Source organism: Leguminivora glycinivorella, chromosome 18 (genome assembly GCF_023078275.1).
Source record: "Leguminivora glycinivorella isolate SPB_JAAS2020 chromosome 18, LegGlyc_1.1, whole genome shotgun sequence".
NCBI classification, from domain to species: Eukaryota; Metazoa; Arthropoda; class Insecta; order Lepidoptera; family Tortricidae; genus Leguminivora; species Leguminivora glycinivorella.
Window position 1 is genome coordinate 8,149,109 of NC_062988.1, and position 22,103 is coordinate 8,171,211.

Below are 22,103 nucleotides of genomic sequence, written 5' to 3' on the forward strand. Positions count from 1 at the left end.
ATCACATACATCATTATAATAATAATTATCATTTCAACTTTAGATGTATGTACTTACAGTTTACGACATATGAAACTTCTTGGTTTTGTTAGTGCCTAAATAATTTCCGTCAAAAAAATCTGGAAAGGATGCACTGGCAATTAAACTGTCAACATTTACAACAAAGAACATTTATTTTATTTATATTCTATGAATGCTTGATTAATTACTTGTATTTTAACTAAACCTACATATGAACCACAAACAATATTCTAAAGTGGAATTTCTTCTTTACAGGTCTGAATAAACAGCGCGCTAGAAAAACCGGTCAGCGGATTATTGACCCAGTCTCGATCGGTCACCGGAACCATTATGCCTTACATATCCATCACTATCTAACGCGGACCTGACTCGCATTGCAACTGACAAACACCGTTACTTCATTATGCCAGTCTAATAGCTGCACCATGATGGAAGACGTCGCGCCCCGCCCCAGTGTCGAGTACATCCCGCCACTGCCACCTAAAGTCAAGCAAAAAGCCACTACGTTTACACAAATAACTAGCGACGATACTAAGCTAAACGGTAACATGGATTCACTCAGTTCGATGCACTCACTCGTCCTTAATTCTAAGCCTTCTGCAACGGTATTCATAGCGGCGACCCAGCCAGAACGGCCTGCAAGCACGTCTAGCTCGGACGCTCTAAACGGCCCACACGTGGTCACTATCAGAATAAACACAGACTCCGACAAACCGAAGGCACCCAAAATCTCAAGCGTTCACCTCAAGAGCGACGCCGACTTCGACGCCTTCAAACTCAACGACATTTACAAGAAAAACAACAGCCTGGTCAGGCTCAATGTCGAAGATCGACCCAAGATTTTAGATGAGGAATTGAAAACTGATAAACCACCGTTTATCTATTGCAGCTCCTATATGAACTCCAATATGGTCATGTCAAGTGGGCAGTGCTCGCCGAGCGATACTCTAGACTCCGGAACTTGCAGCGACCTTGACGGCACACCGCCTCCGTTACCTAAAAAGAAGCTCACGAAGTCAACAAAGAAAGTCTCCGTGACGTTAATTAGTTCCACGAATGGCAGTCATGATGAATATGAAGACAATGATTCTAATATATCGTGCGATTCGCTTAATAGTAGTGAGCTTAACGGAAGCGTGCACGCCGAAGAGAACCATAGCGAAGATGGCAAAAATGAAAAGAAACAAAGTCCGCCTGCCGCGCCGGTGATGCCAGCCTTTGAAGCCAGCACGGACAACAAAGACAGCAGCTTTCTACCACAAGGTCTGCTCCAAGACATTAGAGACCGTTCTACCAAACTGAATACGGTCGAAACTGAAAGCGAACCGGCCAAGCCTCTGGACGCGAACCAGAATATTAATGAAAATGCTAATTTATCGAAAGAAAGCGCGCAACTAACGTCGTTCCGTCTAGTTTCTCAGTGTAATAGTGAAGTGACGTCTAATTCAGGCAGAGAGTCATTACTGAACGTCTCTAAAACCCCTCTAATTAGCGAAAGCACGTACGAGGAACGCAAGAAGGATAAAATTAAGCAAGATAAAATGTGTTACAGTAGCAATTATTTTGACGCGGACAAATATTATGACTTCCACCTGAATGAAAAACAGTTCGATGATGTTCAGTCCTTGAAAAGTGTTAGTGGTGTGAGTGTGAAAAGTGATGAGTTATCGGAATTGGAATATTTTGCGGGGATAAAGGATTACAAGAGTGAAGATGCTCCTTCGACGATAAGGAGTTCGAAAGGCACGATCCGCGGCGTGAAGAACCGCGTGCGAGCTGGCATAGCAACATTCCTCCAAATCCAGAACACGACAAAGGTAATTTCAGTTTTGTTTCACTTTTTAATTTCCTAGCTGTTTTTGTGTCAACTGCCGCTCGTTATACACGTACTTGATTTTAGAGGTCGCAGAGTATTCGAAAGTATGCGGACACGTAGCGGGCGTTTATTAAAAATTCTTTTTGGCGCCTGAGATAAAATGTCTCGGTATTGAATATTGGGCCTTCACGGTACGTTGTTCAGAAGAATGGTCTCGGAAGGTGGTGTAAGACAATTGACACAGGTTTTTGATTAACATTCAGAATTATGAACGGACGTGGTAGCTTGTGTTGGACTTGAGGTCAACAATGCCGATTGTTGGCGTACTGATAACACTTGCTTTATCATCGTTGCTTAGTGTTTTGACAGGTGTTATTATGTTGTGTTTAATAATACGTCATGTGTGTTTATGCGTGTTTCCATTAAAGAAGGGTTATCATGTTACAATGAACTGTAAAATGAGTATTTTGGACTGTAAAAAAACGAGAATCTTGCTCCTAAAGCAATAGTCCTTGAGTTGCAGGCGTCATATGTGTTGGAGACCGGTTTCCATCAGGCGGAGAGTGTGCTTGTTTGCCACCGACGTAGTAAAAAAAAAAGTAGGTTAATTACCAACACGGAAACATATTTCAAACAGCCTCTTTTTAACCCCCGACGCAAAAACGAAGGGGTGTTATAAGTTTGACGTGTCTGTCTGTCTGTCTGTTTGTCTGTCTGTCTGTGTGTGTGTCTGTCTGTGGCATCGTAGCTCCCGAACGGATGAACCGATTTTGATTTAGTTTTTTTTTTGTCTGAAAGCTGAGTTAGTCGGGAGTGTTCTTAGCCATGTTTCATGAAAATCGGTCCACTATGTCGCGGTCGGGGGTTTTTTCAAAATTTTAATTTTGTGGTTAGGTTAGTTATAGCTTGAGTGAGGTTAAGCTAGCGTTTGTCAATAAGACTGCACAAAAACCTTAGGTACATTATACATACTATTATAAATATTATAATATCTTCTTCACTAATACCTACAAATGAAAGTTAAATGAGTTTTAAAATGAAAATCCGCCTACACAACACGTGTGACTCATACACGCCTAAGTCTCATTTCTAGCCTTCATTTCAAACCTGATAATCATTGCTAGGTATATCGCTTCAAAGCTATCTTAATTACACTTCTTAATAAGTTCCTTAAGCACATCTTCCGCTTTTCTAACCAGCAGTCGGCCTTTCTTTACGTTTAGCTGTCTCTAAGTGTGTCGGAAGCTAGAATCATCCAGTTTTCTAAGCTACTCGATGGGAAAGTGTGGAAAAAAGGCATGCCTCTACGATTGTTAGAAAACTTGGTGAAAAGCGGTGTAAAAATATTTCCAGGCCATTAATGGTTTTTGTTGAATAGACAAGTTGTTTGGCGAGTTTTTGTGTGTTACTTTGTAAATACAACATGATACGTAGGCGAATACCGTACTCTTTTTATAGCTTAGTAACTATAACCTAACCACAAAATTAAAATTTTGAAAAAACCCCCGACCGTGACATAGTGGACCGATTTTTATGAAACATGGCTAAGAACACTCCCGACTAACTCAGCTTTCAGACAAAAAAAACTAAATCAAAATCGGTTCATCCGTTCGAGAGCTACGATGCCACAGACAGACACACACACAGACAGACAGACAAACAGACAGACAGACACGTCAAACTTATAACACCCCTTCGTTTTTGCGTCGGGGGTTAAAAACATGGGACATCGTACATGAAAACGACTTAAAAATGGTACTTACTTCCTGAGTATATTGCATATTCTTCAAAACTTGATGATGCTACAGTAATATGATTGCTACTACCTTTACAAGATGTATGTATATTGTACAAATGTACACATGCAATAAATTTTATTATGGTTTAGATATGGTAGCTCATAGTGACAATAAGCCCTCTATCGCAAAAAACATACATACATACATACATATAATCACGCCTGTATCCCATAAAGGGGTAGGCAGAGCACATGAACTACTAAGTTTCAGTGCCACTCTTGGCAAAAAGGGGTTGAAAGAAATCCAAAATGTGACAATGCAGTGACAGATTGCCAGCCTCTCGCCTACGCCACAATTTAACCCATATCCCACAGTCGACTCGCAAAAAACATCCCATATAAAATAACAAACACCAAAAACAAATCAAACAGATATTTTTTTAGCAATTGTTGGGGTTCTTTATTTACAAAAATTCTTCAAAATAACTTCACATCTTGTAAGTTATTGTTAGTTACTAAATAAACACCCTGTATGTAGGTTTTTACGCTCATTTCTAGCTAGGTTAAGGCTGATTATGTGTGAAAATGCATATCTTATTGTGATAGATGCGTGACTATTCCCCGTTCAATGTAAACTTGTCTTGCTAATACTTGATTCAGTTTTAACCATTCCGTGGCGTGACATACCAGTGAATAAGTAATATTCATTAATTCAATAACATTATGCATATTTATAGAGACAAAGTAGGCGTAGGGTACCGTATCAGTAAACGAACTAAATAAAATTACTATTGAACTATTTTCGAAAGATTTTTTCAACCCGAAACATCTGCAAACGATGCTTATAAGCTTAGAACAAGATTTAAAATTGCGAAAAATTTGACGACCGGTTTGGCCTAGCGCGTAGTGACCCTGCCTGCCATGCCGCGGTCCCGGGTTCGTATCCCGGTAAGTGCATTTGTTTGTGTGATGAGCACAGATATTTGTTTCTGAGTCATGGATGTTTTCTCATTAAATATATCGTTGTCTGAGTACCACTCTGTTGTCTGAGTGGGACTCGGTCAATCTGTGTGATTAAAATTTTGAAAAAACCCCCGACCGCGACATAGTAGACCGATTTTCATGAAACATGGCTAAAAACACTCCCGACTAACTCAGCTTTCAGGAGAAAAAAAATAAATCTAAATCGGTTCATCCGTTCGGGAGCTACGATGCCACAGACAGACACATACACAGACAAACAGACAGACAGACGGACAGACAGACAGACATACAAACACACAGACAGACACGTCAAACTTATAACACCCCTTCGTCGGGGGTTAAATTAAACAAATACCATCTTTCTTAAACGGCCGCACGATAGATATCACTAGGGTTTCCCTAGGCACATTTTGTAGAAAGATTCTTACAAATCTGTAGTAGGTACCTAGTATATATTCGTGAGTACTCAAATGCTTGATATTTGTAATATTAAATTCATCTTCATAAAGAGGTTAAATAATTTGTTCTAAGTATTAAACTATTTCGTTTTCTAAGAGTAAATAGTACCAACTTACCGTGTACCGAAATAATATTCTGGTTTCCTAAAAGTCTACTAATTGTGCCTTATGCTATGTTATTATTTAGCTGTGCCTATACAATTATTGTGAAGGTATTTGATGAAGGTTATAAGTAAACCGTCTTAGTAGGTGTTTATGTCAATGTTACCCGCTGGTAACATTGACATAAACATAACTCAATCATTCATAACAATCAGGTTAGGTGCTTTGCGTGGATTAATCAACGACATACAGCCCGATTCGAACTATAATTTGCGTTGAAACTTAGCTCTGAATACAAGGTCCGGATATGTCTATCATCCATTTCATATTTACAAGTTTTTTGACGTTAGTACTTATTTCTTTGTGTGAAATTTAAATTAGGCCGAATAATCCAGTCTGTTTTAGGGTCTCCTGAAAGCAATCGACGCGAAATCGGTATTCGCCAACCAAAAATCGCTCGTTAGTATAATCATGCGTACGCATGCGTGCAGCGTAAGACCGTTTTCACATTATCCGATCCGATATCGGATGTCGGAAGGATTTCAATAAAAAAAAACCAAGATGGCCCCTGTAATGTATGGGATATCGGTCCGACATCCGATATCGGATCGGATAATGTGAAAACGCACTAACGACTCAGCCACGACGTTGGTCTAAGCGTGACAGCGGTGAGCGGCGGCCATACATTGGAGCGAGACAGCGATGAGACTTTTCATTCGCACGTATGGCTGCCGCACACCGCTGTCGCGCTTAGACCAATGTCGTGGCTGGGCCGTTAGGGTCTAGGCTTGTGCCGTTTCGTTCGTTGATCAGAGCGCTCCGATCTCGTTCAATCGCTCCCACGAACTAGTTCGCTCTTTTAGGTCTTTTGCTCATTTAGTTCAGCCAGACCAGCGACCACTGCGGTCCGAAAGATCAGAACGAATGGACCGAATAGTGTCAAAATGATACGAATAGTCCACAGATAGTAACATTCCGGGCCGAAAGGTAGTAACCGAAGTTTAATATGAAAACTTGACTTTTTTTTGTTGCTCTGCTAAGTAGCTCTCGCTCTCGGTCGGCGCAGTCACACATTCGTTCTCGATCCAAACCGCTCGCGCTCGCCGATCCTATACTGAACTAAATGAGCAAAGACCGATTCTCAGACCACGGAAAGATTCAGTTCATTTCGGTCATTGATGGGATTTTATTCCTAACAGTTCATAGTTCGTGAACGACACAAGCCTATTAGGGTCTCCCGAAAGCAATCGACGCGAAATCGGTTTTCGCCAACCAAAAATCGCTCGTTAGTATAATCATGCGTACGCATGCGTGCAGCGTAACGGCTCAACCACGATATTGGTCCAAGCGCGACAGCGGTAAGCGGCGGCCATACATTGGAGCGAGACACAGCGATGAGACTTTTCATTCGCACGTATGGCTGCCGCTCACCGCTGTCGCGCTTAGATCAATGTCGTGGCTGGGCCGTAAGCGTTTTCATATTAACGAGCGATCCTTATCGGCTTTGGGGGAACCCTTATGTTCTGATTGGTAGCAATCCAGAGTGAATATTGATACTCCTTTTTAGGGTTCCGTAGTCAACTAGGAACCCTTATAGTTTCGCCATGTCTGTCTGTCCGTCCGTCCGTCCGTCCGCGGATAATCTCAGTAACCGTTAGGACTAGAAAACTGAAATTTGATATAAATATGTATATCAATCACGCCGACAAAGTGCAAAAATAAAAATAGAAAAAAATGTTTTATTAGGGTACCTCCCCACTCCCCACTACATGTAAAGTGGGGACTGATATTTTTTTACATTCCAACCCCAACGTGTGATATATTGTTGGATAGGTATTTAAAAATGAATAAGGGTTTACTAAAATCGTTTTTGATAATATTAATATTTTCGGAAATAATCGCTGCTAAAGGAAAAAAAAGTGTGTGGGCCCTCTAACTTTTGAACCATATGTTTAAAAAATATGAAAAAAATCACAAAAGTAGAACTTTATAAAGACTTTCTAGGAAAATTGTTTTGAACTTGATAGGTTCAATAGTTTTTAAGGAAAATACAGAAAACTACGGAACCCTACACTGAGCGTGGCCCGACACGCTCTTGGCCGGTTTTTTGTAGTTAGTCTTGTTTTAGACAACATTATTTAACAAACACAACATTAAAATCGTTTCGCTGATTATGAAAAGGCGAAGTTGTTATGATTGACAAATTCGCTGATTCGGACCTGTTATTATATCATTGGCCGCATGACCGAGTCAGAAATAACTTTATTTGTTTATTTAAACGTTATTGCACAATGTACAAATGGCGAAATTAATGTCAATCAATAGGTCAAACTCAAACATCTGTGTAAGAATGTCCTATAATATTTATTTATTTATTTATTTACATTGGTTTAATTTATATCATATGACTTTTTGTTTTTTTGTTCGTTTATATTTAAAAAACCGGCCAAGTGCGAGTCGGACTCGCCCACCGAGGGTCCCGTACAAACTTTCTTTCAAACTACCTAGTTAAAATAATCTCATGTTTTCATATAACTCTAATGACTTGACTAGAAGACAAAAGTATAGACTAATGAGCATTATTGTGTATAGCGCCATCTCTTGGTGAATTCGCTAACTAATTTGCGCGACCTGTATACTATGTTGGTTTTTCAGGGATAATCCATACTAATTCCATACTTAATATTATAAATGCGAAAGTAACTCTGTCTGTCTGTCTGTCTGTCTGTCTGTCTGTCTGTCTGTCTGTCTGTCTGTCTGTCTGTTACGCTTTCCCGCTTAAACCACGCAACCGATTTTGATGAAATTTGGAACAGACAATCTTTAGACCCTGAGACAGAACATAGGCTACTTTTTATTTCGAAAAAAAGGGATGAAGGGGTTGAAAAAGAGGTTGAAAGTTTGAATGGGATTTCTTAATTTTAAATGATAAAACCATGAAACTTTATATTTTAGCACTTGATAAGAAATCATTAAACATATATTTAAAGTCACATACAGGTCGAACGCGATTAATTAACATAATTTTTACCTTTAAAATAAACATGGTGGGAAATAAACATTAACTAAAAGCGGGTAGATTATATTTATTTGTCTACCCCGAACATTTATATAAATTAATATCGGGTAGTTTTGTGTTGTTTACATCTCCGGTGACATTTTTCTGGGACGTCAGTCTTCCGCGACCACGGCCAGTGCAACCTGGCCGAAACGTTGGGAAAAAAGGTAAAAATAATGTTAATTAATCGCGTTCGACCTGTATGTGACTTTAAATATGTGTACAAAGCGCGAGAACTTAAAGTGTTATATCATTAAACATCTTGATAAGGGATAGGGATAGGGATAGGGATAGGGATAGCGATAGGGATAGCGATAGGGAAAGCGATAGGGATAGCAATAGGGATAGCGACAGGGATAGCGATAGGGATAGGGATAGCGATAGCGATAGCGATAGCGATAGCGATAGCGATAGCGATAGCGATAGCGACAGCGATAGCGACAGCGATAGCGACAGCGATAGCGACAGCGATAGCGACAGCGATAGCGATAGCGTTAGCGATAGCGATACGGATACGGATACGGATACGGATACGGATAATATGGGTATCGTTAGCGGGATACGGATAATCGGTCGGCGGTCTCTTACAATCAATGTGCTCTAAGGCGATCGTTGTTTGCTTGCTTGAAGATTACGTTTGCGATAAGTATAAGCAAAATGTAAAAAATTGTAAGGGATAATAGAAAAAAGTACTTTTTACCCACCGATCATAGTGTCGAAATACGGGCTATGTGGGATGTTTATAAAGGTTTCCCCAGCGTATATAGAATTACCTACGCTGTGGTCGATGTGTAATATTTCTACAATCATTGCAAGCAAAAGTATTATGTGCAATCGAAATAATCGCAGATAAATATACCTACAGAGAAACCTACGGTCCCTACGGATCCAAATGAAAATCTTAATGAATACTTTTATTACGCGGGCGAAGCCGCGGGTAAAAGCTAGTTCTTTATAATGTTAAATTTTTACTTTATTGGAAAGAAGACGGTTTACGTAACATCTCGTATTAATTTGAAGGACGATATACATTCGCAAGGGTGGGTAACTTGAAAGTAAAAATATGAAAAGTTTTTTGTGAATTAAAAAAAAAGTTTCCAAGATACAAACACGATTATATTTTTCCTGTAATATTTAGCATAAAACCAATATTTCCTAAAATTTTCATAATTTTTAGTTGGTAAACTTCGGAGATAAGGGGGGGGGACGGTATTTTTTTTACATTTTCCTTCAAAATTCTTTTTTTTTTCCACAACAAAAAATTATAAAAAATAGTTTATTTACGTTCAATTTGAGCTCTTTCTAACGATATCCCACTTGACCTAGTAACTTGAAATTTACAGTTTGCCCCCCATTCATTTTGGCCATTTTCTACAATTAAAATTCATAAATTAAAAAAAGATATACTTTCTATTTGTAGAGGTTTACAATGTTCATAACTATTCCAAATTTCAAGTTGATAGCATTAGTAGTTCTCGAGATATTTAGGAATGTGACAGACGGACAGACAGACGGACAGAGTCGCACCATAAGGGTTCCTGTTTGTACCTTTTTGGTACGGAACCCTAAAAATAATAGAGAGTACTTAATTAATATCAATTGGACTCAGATTATAGCATAAAGTACACTACGGTAACTGTTGCAACAAAAATATTTTTGAGCTACGGAATACCTAGCTCAGATTTGAGTAGTTTTTTATTAACTAAACATTCTTTCATATACGTTAGACATTTTTGAATAACACTTGCTCCGGCGGATCTGTCATAATTGCTATAAACTTAGGTTGGTTTGGTCTCCAGAAATAATAATAATAAAAAAATACCGTATTAGTTATTTTGTAATATTATATGCATGTGAGTGTAATTAATACACTGAATTACACTACCACCTGGTGAGTGAAATATGTAACAACATTGTCAACAATATTTCCTCAGCATAATTTATTTTCTGCCCCAACATAATTGTGTCTTGTATTTTTTTGTCATCATTAGCATGTCCGCGCGGAACTCACCTAAACTGCCATGTTTATTGATTAACGGAACCAATTTGTCAAACACGCCATTTTGCACTTCATAAAAAAATCATGAATTCCTATTCGTCTAGGTGAAACTGTCTGACCATATTGGTGCATCATGTTCATGTTCTAAGAAGACTAGCCGAGCGTGACGCTAATGTGCGATTTCTAATCAGTACTGTAAAATGTCACCCCTTCATCGTTTTTGTTCTTTTGGTAGAACCCCAGACTCAGAAATATCTTCAAATTTCGTTCTGACGCTTCTTTTCTTACGCAACGGGACATAATTTTTGGACTGAAGTGTCACACCTATTCTATTAGGTTTATTTTGTATTAGTATTGACATTTTTGTTCTTCTCTGTTTGGCCTAAAGGTTGACAGGTAAAGAATGCCCATGTAGTATTAATGGCGCCATTTGTAACTGTACATTTTTACTGTGCAATACATCTTTAACAAGTTTTGAAGTTGATTCCCAGATTGTAATCATGATTTGACATTTGATTGAGCAAATTTTTTTTTTTGCTTTTTTTGACTCTGTTGTGTTTTTGAGAAAGGCTTGATCTTTTGTGTGACAAATAAAACAAGGAATTAGGTGTTGTTTCGGGATTGTAATATGTATTTTTTTTAATACTAAGGGATTTTTCAGTACAACATTGTCTTTTGAAAACTATAGGAAGAATGAAACTCCGAACCATGGACAATTGGACACGATGTAAGCTACTTCCTTATCGTATCTATTAGTTATCTAATGTGACTTGCTAATGTGACACTAATACACATTATACTCTAATTACACTAATACCCGATGCGTGAACAAGATCTCATTTCTTTACCTTTCCGGCCAATTCGAACTCATATTCATTTTAGAATGATATTTTAATCATGCAAATGGTTTAGTATTAGTAAAGAATAGTACTTACGTACCTACAGATAGGACACTTCCTACAAAACTAAAGTTTGACATCAGTTCAAGGTCGAATCGTGTTGTTCCTTTCTAATGGATTGCACTATCCTTTTTGAGTATTTAGTTTTGCCAAGATTCACCTTAGCTTATTATTTAATATGTGGTAGCGCACACAGAAGGGACATGAAGTTGTACCAAAATGCTCCGTAGCAATGCGACTGTTGATACATTTTTTTTAAACATTGAACACCTTTATGTACACCCACAGCTTACCTTTTAAGTTAGTCTTAGTTGCCGGAATCGCCCGAACGGATCATCTTAATGACGTCAATTATATTTATTTGTGATATCACATTTTTCGAATCGTCTTATATGATTGTAATGGACTTATCGAGATATTCGTAGTAATGTTCGTAGTGCAGATTAATTACGTTTACTTCCTAGAACAGTTTGTTCCGCGTTAAATAGACCTTGTATGTACCTTGGTTAACTATATGGTTCTGTTGACATTGTTCAACGACCTTTTCTATTGATATGGTTAATTATAACTATGGTAATTCATCCCAAATTATTCCCACCTATTAGGTATTATATGTCCGGAAGTAAAGGGATCTGTTTGTAGTTTATCTCTTCGCAACATTAAAGCATTAAAGGGAGTTAAGGTATGGATACCTTTATAGTTTTTAGCCGGGGTTGGGATAAAGGATAATTTATGTATATATTTTTTTAACCCCCGACGCAAAAACGACTGGGTGTTATAAGTTTGACGTGTCTGTCTGTCTGTCTGTCTGTGTGTGTGTCTGTCTGTGGCATCGTAGCTCCCGAACGCATAAACCGATTTAGATTTAGTTTTTTTTTGTCTGAAAGCTGTTAGTCGGGAGTGTTCTTAGCCATGTTTCATGAAAATCGGTCTACTATGTCGAGGTTTTTTTCAAAATTTTAATTTTGTGGTTAGGTTATATATATACACATTCATTTACGAAATTCGACGGGGATAATTAAGAATGTTTCGGTTAGTACAAATATTACGCTATCTCTTATTAATCATAGAAGTTAATAATGGTACCTATAATCGATCGGCACCAATATAAAATATGTACCATTCATTTTCGATATATACTTGAATGTAACCCCTTACACTTTTTTGAGGTAGGTAATTATTTTAACTATGTCAAGTTTATGTAAGTAATAGGATAACTATTGTGTTTGACCTTGACGAAACAATAGTTGTAGGCTTGTCCCAGCCCTATCTCAGATTTATATCTGTATCATAATTTGTCAACGCAAACATTGCAATATAAAGGTACTGACAAACTTGAGCACTTACAGTAAGTAATAGCGTAAACAAGAATTTACTAGCGTTCGTCAATTCGCCGAATGTGCTTAAGGGCCCATTTAGACGGTACGAGAACTCGCATACGAGTTTTATTACATTGCTGTATTTGATGGCTGCGCAAAATTGTATGTACAGTGAGCTGCAAAATTGCATGGAGAAATTATGAATGAATTCATTAATAAATTCGCCATGCACTTTTGAACTTGATAGTACCCTCAACAGCCCGCTATGTAACTAAAATCGCATGCGAGTTCGCACGCCGTCTAAATCAGGTCTAAAGCTCGAGTGAATTCTCATTTACATCAACCACTCTAGTTTCTCCATTTGTATTTATAGGGACCGAGCGTGTCAGATTTTGTAGTGAAGTTGTTCCTTACCTGTGATTAGAAATATGTCTCAGGCCCTTAAGTGTTCATAATTTTCGTGTTCTCTCTTCTTATCACGTAACGAGGCATTTTTTAAATGCTTATGTTTTCTTTAACTAACAAAAATTGACGCCCGAAAGCTGCATGCTGTGAGTAAAGACGGACAACTCAGTGGATTTGACTGAGTTCGTTTGACAAGCTTAAGTATCTACTAATTTAAACGCTGACTGCCGGGCCACGTAGCCGAATGGCATTTCTGTGACGCGAAATGCTACCGAAACGCCGCAGAAATCTAGTCTGGCTCTGTCGCGCCAATACACAAGACCGAAATAGATATTATCGTGAACGTTTCGTGAGCGTTTGTGCATTCGACTATGCACACAGGTAGGTAATTGAAATATGTAACAAAATTGTCAACAATATTTCCTCAGCATAATTTATTTTCTGTTCCAACATGATTGTGTCTTGTATTTTTTCATCATTAGCATGTCCGCGCGGAACTCACCTAAACCGCCATGTTTATTGATTAACGGATCAAACAAACGTAATTACTTTTGTTTGATCAGAACCTTTACATGCTTAATTTAGTTATCAATTAATTCTCTGTATTTTGTGTAGCAAATAGTCAAAGGTTTCAAAATGCCAGAACAAGCTGTTATATTTCTCTCGCAAGCGGAATGCGGAAGACTCGCGGTAACGTTACTCCACAGCCGTGTCCTGGTATTCGTTTTTATCCACTTATTGCAGTCCAGCACTACTATGAGCTTTTAACACGTTACTCGATTGCGAACTTTACGGAAAATGACATTATTGTAATAGAGAAAGTGAACAGCGGTCCCCAAATTGCGTATTTTTATTTTTTATAAGAACAAATAACATGCTTCTTTATTTTAATATCATGATATCACGTCAATACACATTTTGAAAAAATAAATTTAAAAGCGTCATCAGTGTAGTTATGATAGTATTTAATAGGTGGCGCTAAAAAAAATATGATACGATTCTTAGTATGAATATTGTCAATCCTATAGAAATCATTCTTGCTACAATCTATATTTTACACTATTGAGTAACGTCTTCTATATATTATAGTCAAATACCCATAGAAGGGGGTAAACCCAAACAACGATAGATGGATTGTGTGAAAGAGGATATGAGAAAGAAAGATGTGTGTTGAGATGACGAAAGATAGAGGAGAATGGAAGAGAAAGACGTGTTGTACGGACCTTATAAAGTGGGACAAGGGTAGGAGGAAGAAGAAGACCCATAGTAGGGGGTCTAGTATTAGTTTTTATCAACATTACAGTCCGCTAACGCGAGTTGACGTAACAATTTCAAGGAGAATGGATGGGGATGTGTCGCATTCCACGCTGGGGAATGTTGTAATGATAAATAATGGGATATGAAAGCTCTGGACTACGCTAAGTCTGCAGCGATTTTGAATACATAGCTCTGGATTTATAAAACCTCTATTCTCACGGAACATGACATTCATTGTATGGGGAAAATGAAAAGCGCCCCCAAACACTTCTTATAAGAACCAAAAATTAGAGGCCCAAGATTATATTTGAACAAATGACTGTCAGCTATGTTATTATGCTACAGATATAAAAATACTGTGTTTATGTGTTTCCTAGCGTTAAAATATTCTAATTATTAAAAACAAACAAAAGATATGAAGTACAGTCAGCAATAAAAATATAAGGACATACGTTTGAAGTGCCATAATAATTTATTTATTTATTTATTTAAACTTTATTGCACAAATTTACAAAAAAAGAGTACAAATGGCGGAATGGCCTTGAGGCATTCTCTACCAGTCAACCATTGGGCTAAACAGAAAGCTTAGTTTGGTGCAGGATTTTAAAAATTAAATAAGAAAACACAAGTCAGTATTCATACTTATCGCAATAAACCTAGTTATATACATATAATAAATACATATTCCGAATAAAATAAAATATATATTAAACACAAATATATATTATACATAAATATAATAATAATGTATTGTAATTACCTATACATTCGTATATTTTTGTTGCTGACTGTACCAAAACGCGTCTACATGACTTAATTGATCGACAAGACAGCTTATCCCTCACGGCAAATTCCAGTACATAATACTGCGGTGGAAAACTATGCCATTCCACCACATAATCAAACTAACAGTAGAAAATCTCACTAGATCGCAATGTCAGTAATCGAAACAAGTTTAAACTGATAGAATAATGCAGTAAAAAATACTTCAAGTAAATACAGTTACGACGTCTTTCTTTTGGCAAGAAAATCTACCATTACTACAAACGGTTAATATCCGATGTGAACCAATAATCTTCGCATTTAAAACCTTATTCTTATAAGTTTAAAGTGTATTTTCACGTGTTTTTATAGGAAAAGTTGTCGTAAATGCGTATCGTGTGGGATAACCTCATAAATACCGCAAATATAAATTGACAATAACTTAGAGTTTTTTGTTTTACTTTCCAATATTAACAATCTGCGAATCTATGGTTAGAAATGCATTATATTTAAGTGTGAAGTGGAACATGGGAAGTTTGCGGAGACAAATCAAATAGTGGTTACATTTACAGCATTTCTAAATAATTTTATTATGAGTATTATGACCCATTTTTGGTAAAATTACTTCAATCATAGGTACAGTCACCTGCATAAATAAGTAATGATTTGTGTACAGTCGAGTTCATAAATATGTGTACATTTTCTTCATTGGTAAACCGTTCTTGTAACTAAAATAAATAAATAAATTCACTATAACTCGTTGCAAGGGCATTTCAAACAAGACGTTAATGTGACAAGGTTTAGTAATCATCAGTTATTTAATGCCGGTGACTGTACCTACTAAATTATACTAGTGTTATTGTGAATTTCTTAATGATCATTAAAATCATATGGCATATCAGTTTGTTTGGGATTCTAGCTTTTACGTAAACGATTGCTATTATCAACCAAAAGAGAAAATTAGGCCTTACTGGGACTAGTCCGGTTTCTTAGATACGGTTGCATTCACTTAAAAGCGATTGATTAAAATATCAAATGGAAAATGTAATGACTTATTCATGTTAGGCCCACTTGCGCCAACCACGTAACTCAGGTTTAAACTTTCACGATTTTTACACATATTCAAAATGCTCCGAGACCACGGGGACAATGCCGTCCTTTAAACGTCGGAGGTTAGTGTTTAAAACATAATAAATAGGCGATTAAGTCCCGTTTGGAATTTTGAACACGTATCTCAGGGTTAGTGGGCTGTCATCTGTCAAATTCCATATAAAACGGCGGGTCAACCCTCGGGTTAACCTTCCATTTTCGTTGGTGCAAGTGGCCCTTACAGGTCCATAAGAGCCCCTTGTGTAATTTCAATGGGAACGTGTCATTTTTGAATAATATGATTGTTTATTTAAACTTTCCAAAATGACCGATGCGACGTCCCGCGCTTGGCATGCTGTTCAAAATCCCCAACAAAATTAGGTTATATAAAAATACGTAAAAATTTCGGTAATCCTAATTTCTACGGGATTTTAAAAGCACGCCTAGCGGGGTGGTTGGGAAACACAGTTCATCATTTTATCAAAAATTAGAATGTTTACATAAATTGACATTTCCATATCCAAAACATTTCCATAACTTACTCGATTTAAACACGGATAACAACCGCATCGGGGACAGTAGCGTGCGTGTAATCATCGCCACTATTCACTAGACTGTATAATCTAATTACAGAGGGATGTTGCTTTTTTTCTCTTGTAAATAGCATTAATATTGAATATATTTGAAAAGTAGTATGATTTTATTGTATACACTGTATAGTTTAGAATACTTACTTGTCGTAACTAACCTAACATTAAGTAAAATTGTCAACCGGTTACAACTCAACTTGTTACAACTTTTGTTTTTTGGTCCCCGCGATACAGGCTTGCCTAGTGCGGGTACTAAAGTTAATCATGTAGAAATAAATACCTAGTGGTAATAAATATTTTTCATTTTTCATTGTGTGCCTTATCGCATTTCTATAGGATTCGATTTAAATAAGTTATAAAATGTAGTTGATTTCAGGCAGATAATACACGTGTGTGTGTGGAATGTAGTTGATTTCAGGCAGATAATACACGGAGATTGCGGTGTGCCTTATCTAAATTTAAGACTGGCAAATTATTTTACTTAATTACTTAACGACATATGTAGACATATTTATAGGCATATTTTTTTTAATAAAATTGATCGAATTAAAACACGCTAAAGTGGACATCTGCAGGCTGATCGAAGCAATTTGACAACACTGTATAATTGCACCGCGCTTGTACCTTCTCTGATATATTTCTTCCCTATAAGCCAAAATGAAAGAACATAGGTACTTATCATTTGTTGTCATTAGTTTTGAAAATATAGGGCTTGACGTAATAGGGCAGAATTTTCAAAATAGACCAAATTATTCATTATGGTAAACTCGCCTCATTCGGTGACACGCCTAATTCGGTGAAACAACCAAAAATCGTCTTTCGGAATAGTGCTTCAAAGCTTGTATCACCGAATTAGGCGTGTCACCGAATGATGCGAGTTCACCCTACAAGTCGTAATTTATAAGCACATCGATGTATCACTTTTATATTTAAGTAAGTAAGGTATTTAAGGAGCTGATGGCGCGTTACTCAGTATATTCAACGCTTTAGAAACATCATGAGTAGGAAACCGCCGCGTTCGCACGCTTCCGAGAATGCGATGTCAATTTGAATTGATTTATCGATCGCTCAAGTGGTTCGGAACAATGTTGATTAATCTACAGTTAATTATGTCACCTACGGCTCACTGTTATATCTATGTATAGTCCTCTTGGCACTATTAGATGAAGTTCTGTCGGAATACGTACCTTGGTTAAAGTTTCTAACGCCTCTTTATGACAGAACCTCCAGAATTATTAATAATTCTTTACAATGACTCAATTCGTACATTTTCTTACAATTTCGATGCAGCTCTTATTAACACTGAGTACCTATTCTAAACGTTAGCGATTTCTGGCAATAACATTTTGTGTTCTAGTCTTTGTTTATTCTAAAACTACACCCATGCCCTGACCGGGATTCGTTTCCATACTTTCTGCTTCATATTCGGAATCCCATACAAAAAGTGACCAAAACATATTTATAAATTACAACAAAAGAAAGACTCATATATTATTAGGAATCGTTGTTTGACAGACTGGTAACAGATTTTACAATAACTGATTTTATCCATGCATTTAGTTCAACACGATAAATTATACCTACACAAGGTTTGTAGGAGTTGACAAGCCTTTGTTATAACCCTAACCCAACAGTTTAGTGTCATTGCCATCCAATAATAATGCAAATATAAGCAGCAGCCTCGCCAACAAAATTACATTATCTATTAAAAGGAATGCACTTGTCCTTTTCTTTTCCGTTTCAATATGAAGTCAACAAGGCATGTATTCAAATCACGTATACAATATAAAAGCTTGTATCTCGCGCCAATAATGTTTGTGATTTGATCTTTATTTATATCATCGATGATTTCTTTTCCAATACCTCCGCTGAATAAGTTACGATTCACAATTCGTCGTAAAATGAAAGTGTTGAGGCGTGCGCGAAAAGTCAAGGTTTAAACGTGAACGTTTTAATTTTCGAACGTAAAACATGCACTGTATTTTTATTGGTGTCTGCCGGCCTAGTATATATCTGAATGACAATCGTAGACGCAGTGACTCTGTTCGGTCAAAACGGAACCCATATAACCATAATCGGTCGCCGTTCCTACGCAAATCCTCCTATTTTGTGTACACACAGGTCTTCGGGTCTCAATGCTTAGTCGCAGTACGGTCGACGTTTAGTCGCGGCGACCCAAATGGGGACGATTAGTAACAGGCACAAATGGTCACAGAAGTGACAGAAGTGTGCACTACGCGTGCACACATTGTTACCGTTTGGCGACTACTTTCCCAAAATCATTCGTTCATTTCATTCTTTTCAAATGGCGACTGTCAGAGACTTCAAAGTAAAAAAGAAATAAAATCATTTGAGATTAAAATGTAATGGCGTAAGAATTTGTTAAAGATAAATATTGTTTGCATTTGTAATATAATGTGGGCTAATTACCATGGCCAATTAAATTGCTCGAGTGATTTCATAAAATAAGTCTAAATTTATCAACGCGCCATCAATTTACCTCAGTTTAACCAGTAATAATATTATTGACTACTCGGTGTTTGCGTGTTATGTATATTGATTGGTGAAGTTTTAGTGCTCCGGTGCATATACTATACTGAAATAATAAAAATAATGCCTAGAAAACCAAAGTTGTTAAAATATGGATTAAGACGGTAATATTCCATGTAAAAAACAGTCGCCAAACGGTCACCAAACGGTCGACAAACGGTCGCAAAATGGTCGCAGCGTACACGCGTGACCGAAAGCAGTGAATATTTATTATATTTTCAAAATGGCTTCTTGTATTAATTTTTTCCAGGTATCCTCAAACTTTATAAACAATTAAATATGCCGTCGTACTCAGTTGCCCTCACTAAAGAAGATTAAAAAAAATTGTAACGTGCGTACCGAGCTGCTGGGTTGTAAAGGATCGGGGATCATATTATTATGGTCTTCTATAGAGCAACTAGTATTGTGCGGCATTTCACAATTGACACTTGTTGAAGTAGTCTTCATTAATATTACTATCAACATTCATTTCAGCGATCTGTACTTCTTTTGTCAAGATTTTTGTATAGATAAGTGTCTACAAATTTGTAATGTTAAAGAGACATAAATAAAACGTAGTAGAGTAAATAATGTGTTTTTTTTGTAACCCAAACAAAATACTTGTAGATACGAGTGCGGAAAAGAGGAAAATCGATACGAGTAGCGATAAATTAATACACGAACGAAGGGAGTATTTTAAATCGACACGAGTTGTGAATGTCCTTTTCGCACGTGTATCGTACGACGATTTTCAGTACCTAAATCTAAGCTAAGAGTTTCGACCAGACAAGAAATGAATCATTGCTTGATTTGCTCGCACTACTGCGTTAAAAAAAGCAGCATCTGTACTGAAAAAAACTATCATTGCGCAACAGAAATTCTATTAATATCACAGTAAATACTCTATTTCATTTGATTCCTACTTTTATTGTGTAAACAACACTACACTTCATTTTTATCAATAAGAATTAAAAATTATATATTTAATACATTAAGTAACTATAAAGTGCTTATCTATTTGTATTATCATTCTGCACTTTTCTTAACTTTCCCACATTTCTATAAAATGTCGAAGAGTGCTTAAATGGTCGTCGTCGTTTATTATTATTTAATTCGCTCATATTTAAATGATTCAAAGCAACCAGTCCACAACTTCACAAGACAGTTTGAGAAACCTTCGTATTTTAGATTGTCATTTGCGGATACAGTGGTTTAGGAGCAGTTCGGTAATCAGACCTACACATGTGTGTACAAATTCTGTCAATGTCACTGTCAGAAACCGTTCTGACAGTGACAATGACAGCCACAAATTCGTCCACATGTTGTTACCGTTATGTGTGCAAACGTCGACTAATAAAGTGTCGTTAAGTCATTCTGACAGTGACATTGACAGCCACAAATTCGTACACATTTTGTTACCGTAACGAGTGCACACGACGACTACATTTTGTTATTGTATCAATACGGTCGCATTGTTTGCACGACGTTACCACGCGTTATGTCACATTTGACAGTTAGTTACTGATTTGAAGATTTTGCGACTGAAATGGTTGTATGGGAAGACCGATAATATAGGTTAGATACGATGTAATACGGGGAAATTAGCTAAAATTACGGCATAATTAATGGAAGATTTTTTAAAATTGTTAAATGTACGTTATAGACCGAAGATATTTTTCATCAAAAAAAAATCTTCCATTGATTATGCCAAGATTTTCATACATCACTTTCCAGGAGCAACGTACTAATAACGACATTATCGTAAGCGATTGTCCATTTGACTATGTATCTCTAGTTTACGAATGTTAACTGAATTTATTTTAGTTTTTACGATGTGTGAGATGATAAATTGATAATATTTACACGATTTTCATGTCTGGAAGTGGACATCGCACCCACAGCCACACATAAAAATGACTTTGTGTATTTATAACTCGCTTTATGGTAACTTAAGTGCCGAACGGTACCATTAAAAATCTATTATGTAGTCTTCAACTATGATAAAATAAGGTATGGTTTTACGGTTTTTTTTTTTAATTTCCGCACCAAGAACTCTGATATGTGCTAGTTCCACAACAACGCAACAAACAAATCGCAAATCCATACAGTTCATAGAAATAATTGTAGCACCAGTTCTAATTGCCTGGGAAAGTATTTATTTATTACACTAATAAAACTGTCAAAAAATCCTCAATTAGCTTCATTTCACATACCTGAAAAGTAAGAAAGTAATTCTCGAGAAATACCACTAAAATCCTGGTTTCTGCGAAATGATTGTTGAAATAAAATACTTCAAACGAAGTAATTCATCAAAAGCTTACAGATCATTAAACAGAAACATCCAACAGGCCAATTTGCAACAATTAGCACCTTTAATATCATTCATAAACCATACAAACAACACAAATATTGTCCAGTATAAGTCTAGCTTCCATTCAATATAAAAATCACAGATTTAAAGATCAAGGTATACTAGACCGCTCAGAAAACATTTCTGAAAAGTTTGATTCAAAATGGCGTGCTGGAATTCTTATCTACAAACGGACTGATCTACTGATAATCTAAGATTACAGCGTTCATTGGAAATGCAGTATGAGAAATGATTTAAGACATGGGCATGTTTTATGGTAGCTAGGCAGGTTTTTTTAGTAAAATATCATTACACATTAATAAGTGGCACGTATATTTAGTATTTTTTTTTATTTCTATTCATTATTTACGTGGTTGGGCATTTTCTAAAATTGGGACCCAAAATTAGTGAAAGTTGTTAACAAAAATCAAGTCGGACGACAATTAAGCATGAAATTTCAATAAAAATATTGCTTTCGTGTTAATTACATAAACCATAAGCAATAGTCTACATTTAGAACATGAAAAAATGTTGGTTTTTAAATTAATTCATAAGAGCATTATGTTAATGCCTAAATTGAAGAATAAAGAATTTCATTTCAATTGTCGTCACAAAGCTGACATCGAGTTAATTTTTGTTAACAACTGCCGTTCATTTTGGGTCCCAATTTCTTAAAATGCCCGATAATACTTATCACATTTCTTCAGAAATTTTAATATTACCTGCA

At 36.6% G+C, this 22,103-nt stretch overlaps 1 protein-coding gene across 1 annotated transcript in view; it reads left to right on the top strand.

Moving 5' to 3' along the window:
* The first annotated feature begins 258 nt into the window (after positions 1-258).
* The window catches only part of LOC125235730 (glutaredoxin domain-containing cysteine-rich protein CG31559-like), a 93,386-nt gene continuing 71,541 nt past the window's right edge, over positions 259-22,103 (top strand). Inside the window, exon 1 of the mRNA XM_048142304.1 lies at positions 259-1,838. Within this exon, the coding sequence (XP_047998261.1) occupies positions 447-1,838 (1,392 nt within the window). The 5' untranslated portion in view covers positions 259-446. The remainder of the gene's footprint in view (positions 1,839-22,103) is intronic.